Genomic DNA, 9,741 nt, shown 5'->3' on the forward strand with positions numbered 1-9,741 from the left:
GTGCCCTGCGGTTGCAATGTGTCTTCATCCTCAGCCTGTATGTTTCTGTGTAGGTCTGCCTGTCTGTCTGCCTGCCTGTCTGTCTGCACCCTCTTTTATCTCCAAACCTCTCTCCCTCTTGCCTCCCTTCTGGCTCCCCTCTGTCTTTCCTTCTCCCTTTTCTTTTCTCTCGCTCTCTCTTTATCTGCCCAAGGCTAAACTCTCTCAGACTTATTCTAGTGCACCCCTCCTGCTCCACAGAGGTTGCCATGGTGACCACAGAGTTCATTGTTGGGAGTAGAGCATGTGTGGGGAGAGAGTTGTGTGTGTGTGTGTGTGTTTTTATACGTTGAAGAGCCGCAGGCAAATACCAGCAGGCCTGAGGTCAGCGCCTGTGACCTTCCTCCTCAGCACTCGCACCTCGCTCGCTGTCGTTCTGATGCATTATTCAGCCGTCTCACATCATTTCCACACATCTGTTGGTGTCTCCTGTGCTATAGGACCTGATCCTTTTGTTTACGTTACGTGTGATGCTGCTCCCAGGTGGGACCCGGAGCGCTGCAGGTGCAGGAGTGGGCGTCAGACAAGCCGTCCTTCGCAGCAGAACTCAGTCGAATCGTCACGTATATCAGAAGGCCGCAGGTAGGCTGCAGAAACACCCGAGACACAGTCGAGTCTCTTCAGTTCACTCTCAGAAAAATAAACGCATTTCCTCAGCAGCTATGAAATAATTATCATACAGTCGTGTGGAAAAAATGGAAACTTTGCATTAGTGGGAATGCTTTTTGGTGGGAGAGGCTCCTAACTAAATCTGATCATGTAATTCCAAATTATCCAGGTTATATTTTTAGGTTTATTTGTTTATGGAGGGGTGGAGCTTATTCTTTTTTCTTTTAGAGTGTAGCGTTGGCAAATTGAGTGCTTTAAGAGCTCAAAATATATATTACCTCTACTTATGACCAATAAGCTGTGATACTCTATTTAAATTTAAAATATCAACCCTGCTTGGTCTTTATTGTATTTATCAGAAGATTCTAGGACTTTTACTTTATTAAGTAATTGTACACACTTCGTGTACTTCGTTTGATTCAGAAAAGAGTCAGGTTTATAAAAGTAAGAATTTATTTTATAAACAATTAAAACATGACAAGTTAACTGAGCATTTACAGTGAGTGGATGGAACGAGATGTGATGTATGACTATGTGTCATTGCGGTGTTAGTCAGAACCTACTTGTCTAGAAGAGCTGAGTGGATGTAAAAGAATTTGGTTTGCGCTAAGCTACGAAGATGTTATCATCAGACGCCATCTTCGCTGTGTTCTACTTCACCCTTTTGGAGACCCTCGTCGCGGATCCGGAGGTAAGAGAGGTCGGATGACCTCGGGGCACCCAGGCCCAGTAGGTTGACCACAAGTACCGACTTCCCCAGTCCCGAGATGTCACCAGGCACACAGGTTGGACTAGCTTGCGTCTCAGGAATAGCTCTTAGGGAGTTGAACAACATCAGCTTTGTTCTGCAGAGACTGTTGTTCATCAGCTTTGCAGGTGCACAAAGGTTTTGACGACGTGTCAAAATCTTTGATGGGTTAAAGAGGTGTGCTTCAGATGGCCGGTCTGAAACTTTCTCTAGAACTCCTGAATCACCCAGGGTGACGCAGTTTTAAGGTTTTGATGTTATGATTTGCACAGCCAATCAAAGGCTGACAGGCTTGAGAGATGTTACCAAGACAACTCAGAGACACGCCTTCTTTGACCGGATGTTCTGACCAGGTAAAAGACTATTTATGTGTCAGAGTTTAAAGGGACTTTACGGAGTTTTGAATTTTTATGCTCGCGATTGCCCCCTCAGGCCAAAAGCGTAACGGCAGCTTCAATAGTAGGTTCGTGCACGAGGCGCGCATGCTGTACGTGCACACTCCTTAACGAAAATAACAGCTGAGACAGTCCCTTGTGTGTGTGTGTGTGTGTGTGTGTGTGTGTGTGTGTGTGTGTGTGTGTGTGTGTGTGTGTGTGTGTGTGTGGCCCGGAGGACAGAGGACAGGAGAACGCGCAGCTAATTAATTAAATAATTTGGTTCTGTACCTTTCTCTTCAGCACAGCAGACAAAGGTTTATGATGGGTCAGTCCTCCTGCACGCTCAGATCATTCCCTTCCCTTGCTTGAAAAATTGTTCCAAAATGAAAGTTGAACCCACATCTTTTTTATCTGTGAATTCAATGCCGTTCGGCGAGTTTCAAATAAAAATTTGGGCATCTTACTGTAAAAAAAAATACCATTAATGTAAAAAAGAAACTCTAAATGAAATATGTTCACACCCAGAATCGAACTTGGGTCTTCTGCACGAGAGTCCGACATCTTACTAGGTGAGCTAAAAAGCCAGTGTCATCCTTTGTATCTGTAACTTTTATATCCTTGATGACAGCTGAAACAACGTTCAAAGAACGGTTCGGAGTGAAAATGGCTATTTTGTTGCTAATTTGCAGGAAATATCTAGAAGAAAGTTCTACAGAAAGTAGCTAAGGGTCCTCAGAAATGTAGCTAGCTTTGTCACTAGGCGTTAGGAACAGCGACAAAGTGGCACTGCCTCTCTCTCTGCTGCTCAAGCTACGGATAGCAAATGCTACGGGCGATGCCTGAGCGTGAACGCGCATGAAGCAGCCTGCTCGACCCGAGCATCTCTCTTTTTCTGTGATTTTACAGAAAAACAGGCAACCACAGTAAAAATGCCAGGGCTCATTCTACAGGACCAGGACATTGCAGGAGAATGTATGAAGAAGACATTTATTATTTCTATACATGTTTTGGCTGTCAAACGTCCATAATGTCCCTTTAACGTAACCTTACTTGTTATGGTGTGAGTGCAGATGTTATGACCTCGCCACATAAACATGCGGAACCACATTGCAGTCATTGTAGACATAATATTCATTTCAATTTCCAATCATTGATGAGTCTGAGTGATCACAGATTAATGAAGCATTTCATTATAATTGTTATAAGTAGCAATAAACTGTCATGACTCCCATCCTTCACCCTCCTCCACTTCCTCATTATACCTTCATTCAGCTCACCTGGTTCCTCTCACCAAGCTCCAGCCAAGCCCTGCTTTCCCCAGCAACCTGTCAGCTTCAATCAGCTCCATTCATTCCACCTGCTCCTGTAATCAGCCTCATCCCATTCACCTGCTTCCCCTGCTATAAAAGAACCAGCCATCCAGTCAACAGATGCCAGATTATTACAGCCTTGCCAGTAGTTCTCCAGCCATCCACCCTGCCTGATCTTTGCCTCTGGACCTTGTTTTTTGCCTGACCCCTGCCTTGCTCTCTGCCTGCCACTTTGACCTTAGCCTGCCTCTGAACCTGCCTCAGCCTTGCCCTCCAGGTACCTCTGCATTAAATAAAGACTTTTTAATATATTTTTACTGTGTTGGCGTCTTCACGGGTCTTCTGAACTCGGTTCATGACAGAATAATCTGGCCAAAAATCTGACCCAACGCTGACACAGCACTTGGAGTATTTTTTTTCTTCTTTTTTTTCATCGTACCTGTCATGGAGGATCTCACGCTCCTGGAGTTTATGGAGCTAGAGAAGGAGCAGGAGTCACCGTTCTGGGGAACGCGGCTGGCCATCAGGCCAGAGCCACGCAGAGGCTCCACTCCTCTGTCCAGGCCTGCTGCAAACGTCTTGTGCAGCGGGTTCATGACCACGCCGCTCCAGCCTCAAACCCCTCCTGTCAGGTCACGACGGCGGCGGTCCCGGAGGTTTTCTGGAGCTGAGAAGAGGGTTAATCCTTCTCCCGTGCTGGTGTCGGCGGGTTCCACGGACGGCACCTCATGTTCTGCTTCTGGACCGGTCCCGACGGAGGAGATTGTTCAGGGGATGATGCAGATGGTCGAGGAGGCTGTGTGGGAGGTCTTTGCCAAGCCAACCTGCCCCCACTTACGTCTGCGGGCGGCTGATAGGTTAAATGTCATCTTCTCCACCCATCCAGAGTTGATAGCGGTCCCAGCACTTGGTAATTACTACCTTTATGTCCGGAGGGTATATGGGTCTGCACTGAAGGATGTCGCCATGGAGGGTCTGACCTGCTGTGAGAGGTGGTCACCTTCCCCAGAACCCTCCAACGTGTCGCATCCTGCTCCGGCGGTGGTCCCGGTGGACACATCGCATCCTGCTCCGGCGGTGGTCCCGGTGGACGCATCGCATCCTGCTCCGGCGGTGGTCCCGGTGGACGCATCGCATCCTGCTCCGGCGGTGGTCCCGGTGGACGCATCGCATCCTGCTCCGGCGGTGGTCCCGGTGGACGCATCGCACCCTGCTCCGGCGGTGGTCCCGGTGGACGCATCGCACCCTGCTCTGGCGGTGGTCTCTGAGGACGCATCGCACCCTGCTCTGGCGGTGGTCTCTGAGGATGCATTGCACCCTGCTCTGGCGGTGGTCCGGGAGGACGCATCGCACTCTGCTCTGGCGGTGGTCCGGGAGGACGCATCGCACCCTGCTCTGGCGGTGGTCCGGGAGGACGCATCGCACCCTGCTCTGGCGGTGGTCCGGGAGGACACATCGCACCCTGCTCTGGCGGTGGTCTCGGAGGACGCATCGCACCCTGCTCTGGCGGTGGTCTCGGAGGACGCATCGCACCCTGCTCTGGCGGTGGTCTCGGAGGACGCATCGCACCCTGCCCTGGCGGTGGTCTCGGAGGACGCATCGCACCCTGCCCTGGCGGTGGTCTCGGAGGACGCATCGCACCCTGCCCTGGCGGTGGTCTCGAAGGACGCATCGCATCCTGCCCTGGCGGTGGTCTCGAAGGACGCATCGCATCCTGCCCTGGCGGTGGTCCGGGAGGATGCATCGCATCCTGCTCTGGCGGTGGTCCGGGAGGACATATCGCATCTTGCTTCGACGGATGAGGTCCAAGAGGCCCCGGCCCAGCCTGTCCAAGGGGCTCCGGTGAAACCTTTCCACGAGCCTCCAGTCCAAGGGTCGACACCTCCAGGCTCTGAAGAGGACCTCTCCTGCCCCTGCTCTGAAGAGGACCTCTCCTGCCCCTGCTCTGAAGAGGACCTCTCCTGCCCCTGCTCTGAAGAGGACCTCTCCTGCCCCTGCTCTGAAGAGGACCTCTCCTGCCCCTGCTCTGAAGAGGACCCCTCCTGTTCTGAAGAGGACCCCTCCTGCTCTCAAGTTCCCCAGTCTCAAGTTCCCCAGTCTCAAGTTCCCCAGAGTCAGTGTCCCCTCAAGTCCCAGAGTCTGTGTCCCCTCAAGTCCCAGAGTCTGTGTCCCCTCAAGTCCCAGAGTCTGTGTCCCCTCGTAGTCTTAATCGTGGTCCAGTGTCCCCTCGTAGTCTTAGTCGTGGTCCAGTGTCCCCTCGTAGTCTTAGTCGTGGTCCAGTGTCCCCTCGTAGTCTTAGTCTTGGTCCAGTGTCCTCTGTCACCACACTCCCACGGTCCCGGCTCCTGGTTCCCCGTCGCCGGCCCCCCAGACTCCCACGGTCCCGGCTCCTGGTTCCCCGTCGCCGGCCCCCCAGACTCCCACGGTCCCGGCTCCTGGTTCCCCGTCGCTGGCCCCCCAGACTCCCACTGTCTCGGCTCCTGGTTCCCCGTCGCCGACCCCCCAGACTCCCACTGTCTCGGCTCCTGGTTCCCCGTCGCCGGCCCCCCAGACCCTTCCGGCCCTCCTTCCTGGTCCCCCTCCTCCCGCCCTGCTCTGGCCCTCCTTCCTGGTCCCCCTCCTCCCACCCTGCGCTGGTTTCCTGTGGGCGTCTGGTATCCGCCCTTGAGGGGGGGGGGGTTCTGTCATGACTCCCATCCTTCACCCTCCTCCACTTCCTCATTATACCTTCATTCAGCTCACCTGGTTCCTCTCACCAAGCTCCAGCCAAGCCCTGCTTTCCCCAGCAACCTGTCAGCTTCAATCAGCTCCATTCATTCCACCTGCTCCTGTAATCAGCCTCATCCCATTCACCTGCTTCCCCTGCTATAAAAGAACCAGCCATCCAGTCAACAGATGCCAGATTATTACAGCCTTGCCAGTAGTTCTCCAGCCATCCACCCTGCCTGATCTTTGCCTCTGGACCTTGTTTTTTGCCTGACCCCTGCCTTGCTCTCTGCCTGCCACTTTGACCTTAGCCTGCCTCTGAACCTGCCTCAGCCTTGCCCTCCAGGTACCTCTGCATTAAATAAAGACTTTTTAATATATTTTTACTGTGTTAGCGTCTTCACGGGTCTTCTGAACTCGGTTCATGACATAAACAAACGTTTATTTAATGATTATCTTCTTCTTCCGGCTCTTGGAGAGTACAGATGCTTTTTCTCCTCTCCCTCCCTCCTCATCCCAAGGCTCTTTGTCTCGTCTTTGTGTGCGCGGCGCTTTCTGCATTTTTTCTGGAAACTGGAAATTATTAAAAATGGATCTGGTCAGTTGGTCTCTCAACGCGAATGACAACATTTTTTCAACGATGAGAACGGGAGGAGGGGCTCCCGGATGCCCCTCTGGGACAGAGCCAGCTGGGTATATCATGGACTCCTGGAAACAGTGGAACCTGATCTGCCTCTCTCAACTGTCTGTAGAGGATTCTGAAGACGTCTGGATATTCGTCGTTTTGGTGTCGGGGTTCCTGCTTTTTGGCCTGAGCGGCTACCTGGCTTACCGGAAAATTAACGAGCTTTCGAGGAATATTGGCTCAATTCCAGAGCTCAGGGATGGATTACACCGTGCTGTGAATGCACAAACTCATATAATTGTCGAGATGAGTCGTAAGCTTGGAACTTTGGCTGAGATTCAGACTGGCACAGAAGGTGGATTCCATCAAGGAGCGAGTTGACGGATCAGCACGGATTGGGATAGATTGATTAATTACGCCATTATTGGATCTAGAGGGATTGATGACCAACAGAACTCTAAGGCAGAGAGGAAATTATCTTTGTCTGTACCCAAAACAATTCTTATCTGAATCTGGTGCCCTTGGAGCCTGTGAGGCTGAAGTGAAAACTCCCCCCTCAGAAGAAATGTGGAATGCTGCCGTCGCCATGGAAACTCTTTCTCCCTATACCATCCTGGGTAGGACTGTGACCGGTGAAGGCCGTGGAACCGTATCTAGGAGTCAATGTGCTCTCTAACCCATTATCTCCCTCCCCTGTCCAAACGGAGGTGTTGAGCGCTGCTCCATGCGGCTGCACGCACTGAAGTGAGGAGAGTCCCCAACCCTACCTCCCCACCTAGTGGACACTTATGTTGTGTAATGTCTGAAGTCTGTGTGCATTTCTGTCTGAGGTGTCTTTTTGCATAGCAAAGCAGCCCTCTCTGTTGAGGGTAACTCTGAAGTGCCTTTTTCACCTCCCCCAGACTCTATCCTCATATAAACCCTCTTGATCTGTAACGGTAGCGCGACTCGTGTTGCGAATGACCACAGTCACCAATTCTTGTCATTTGTCTATGTATGTATGTCTGATCTCAGAATTGTGTGTACTGAAACTCTAATTTCCCTCTGGGATTAATAAAGTATTTTTGAATTTGAACTGAATTGATTCTAAGTCATGGAAGAAGTTCATGTTGATTTAGGAAATCATTCTTGAATTTAACAACTGATCCGAGCTGGAGTGTTCCTTATGTGGAGGCCTTGAGGAAGAAAGTTATTGTTGTCACAGCCGCAGAGTCTGTGAGCTCCAGCTGGTATGAAGGCAGGCTCATTTAAAGGGAACACAAGCAGTCTTGTGTCTCCTGTTTGACCAGATGTTGAATAGACGTTGAAAGGCCATACTGTACCTAAAACTGACCATTGCTGGACGTTGCAAGAGTATTTACTTAAATGTAAAATATACTTTTGGGAAAGTTTTTTTTAACTTTTTTTTTTTTTTACAAAAATTCATTATAAAAAAACTAAAATAGCCAGAAGTTTGATTTTGCCAGCAGCGATCAACAAAAGCCTCCCATTCACAACCACTGCTGCAGACTGGTGTGTGGGCTAGCAGTCATGCTGGCAGCAGAGCCCAGACTGCAAACACCAAAACTAGCATTGATCCATAAACAACAACAGACTCCAGGTGAACGAATACCAGGAAGTGAGCGAGATGCCCTGACACGTCCCCGTGAATTTCCCAAGTTCTTCCTCTCCTCTAATTTGAATGCTAACTCATTGGCAGATGGGTCTCAGGGCTCTATCCAGCCCATCTTTCTCCTCTCCTCCATCCCCAGCTGAGCTGCTCCAGCGTTTTACCTCCAGGGAAGGCTCAGCCAGCACAGCCCCCCCGTGGCTTCAACGTGCTGGCTGCTGTGTGCAGAGGATGGGCTCCTTCCAGCTGCAGATACGCCCTGTGTTGCATATTCCTTTAGGTGCGCCTCTGTCTGTACCACACAATTACCGCCTCGCTTATGCATTCACATCACTGTCACAGCTGGAATAAACAATGCATATCTAATCATGCGTGCCATAAACTCCCCCCCCCCCCCCCACCTTGTCTGTTTGAGTTTCCAGTCTGGATGGAGGGGATGAAGAATTTATCCAGACTGTCTCAAGACTAGGATGTGAGGTCCACACTTTTAATCCCAGCATCTCCGATGCATCCGACGATCACCTTGGCAACGGTTTGGCTAGTAACCATGACAACAGAGGCGGTGTCATCCAGCACACAATGTGGCTGGAGTGGCGAGCCCCAAGGAGGCGTAAGCACAAGATGAGGGGGAACCTGGGCAGTGTCTCGCAAACACTGGCAGATATCATTGCCGCCTTGGGACACCACACTGTAAGACACACACACACACACACACACACAGTTATACACACACTCATACACACACACAGACAGGAAGAAACCCCGCCAAACAAACACACCTTAGTGTCTTTTCACCCCCAACATACCCAGAAAGCTCATTTTTCTTGGCCGTTCCCATAGTAACAGGGCTCTGCGCCATCTCTGGCTGCCATGGCAACAGTTTAGGTGAGTGAATCATACGGGGGTCCAGCTACATCCGGCTGCCACAAGAGGGAGACACATACTTGCACTTGGTGATAAAACATTTAAGATCAGGGAGTCTTGTTTTAAGATGCAGTTGAAGAATTATTCCCATAGCTAACTTATATATATATATTATTTATTTATTTTTCCCTTTAGGTTCATTTTTTTGTATGCTGACCTCTTAAGAGCTGAGTGGCGGGTTTTCCAAAACTGGATCGAAGCAGGAACTCTGGAAAACATCCATCATCTGGTTGCCATGGTGCACCTGCACTGGCCAGGGTTTGAGGTGGGAGGGGCTGATGAGGAAGTTCTCTGCTGCTGGTTCAGTGTCCTTCAGCGGATTGAAGCTTCAGGCCTCTACCTGCTTCACAGCTCTTCTGGGAAGGGTCATAGTGTCCTGAAACAGACAGAAGCAATCGCTCACAGCTCCTACACACTCAGCTGGGTCAACACCCGGCGCTGACATGGAGAGCTGTGGTGCTGGAGATGGTGCTGCACTGAAACTGGATGAGTTTGGTGGAAAGACACTAGTTTTCAGACTCACTGCTCCGCGCGATAGCTCCCTCTAGTGGACATTATAAGTGTTGCATTTTGTATTTTAGGTGTTATTTTTTTCTGTAAACGTGATTTAAAACAGAGATTATAAAGAAAGAATAAATATTGTTTGTTAAATATGTGTTGAGAGTAAATTAATAAAATAAAAAAAATCTAGACATTTTACTTTTTCCAACATGTTACTTGTAAAAAATCAAATGTGCTTTTGCTTTATCTTAATCAGTGATACTATTCACAAATCGGATTCATTTCGATAAAAT

The 9,741-nt window shown here is 50.0% G+C and overlaps 1 protein-coding gene across 1 annotated transcript; it reads left to right on the plus strand.

Annotated features, from left to right (window-relative positions):
* Positions 1-248: 248 nt before the first annotated feature.
* LOC139064219 (probable methyltransferase-like protein 24) lies at positions 249-9,515 on the plus strand. Its single transcript, XM_070547274.1, is given in 7 exon segments — positions 249-276; positions 357-457; positions 523-621; positions 8,166-8,213; positions 8,215-8,303; positions 8,446-8,719; positions 9,090-9,515. Coding segments are annotated over 7 exon segments (939 nt in total). The 3' UTR covers positions 9,390-9,515.
* The last annotated feature ends 226 nt before the right edge of the window (positions 9,516-9,741 follow it).

This window comes from Nothobranchius furzeri, chromosome 19 (genome assembly GCF_043380555.1).
Source record: "Nothobranchius furzeri strain GRZ-AD chromosome 19, NfurGRZ-RIMD1, whole genome shotgun sequence".
Lineage (NCBI taxonomy): Eukaryota > Metazoa > Chordata > Actinopteri > Cyprinodontiformes > Nothobranchiidae > Nothobranchius > Nothobranchius furzeri.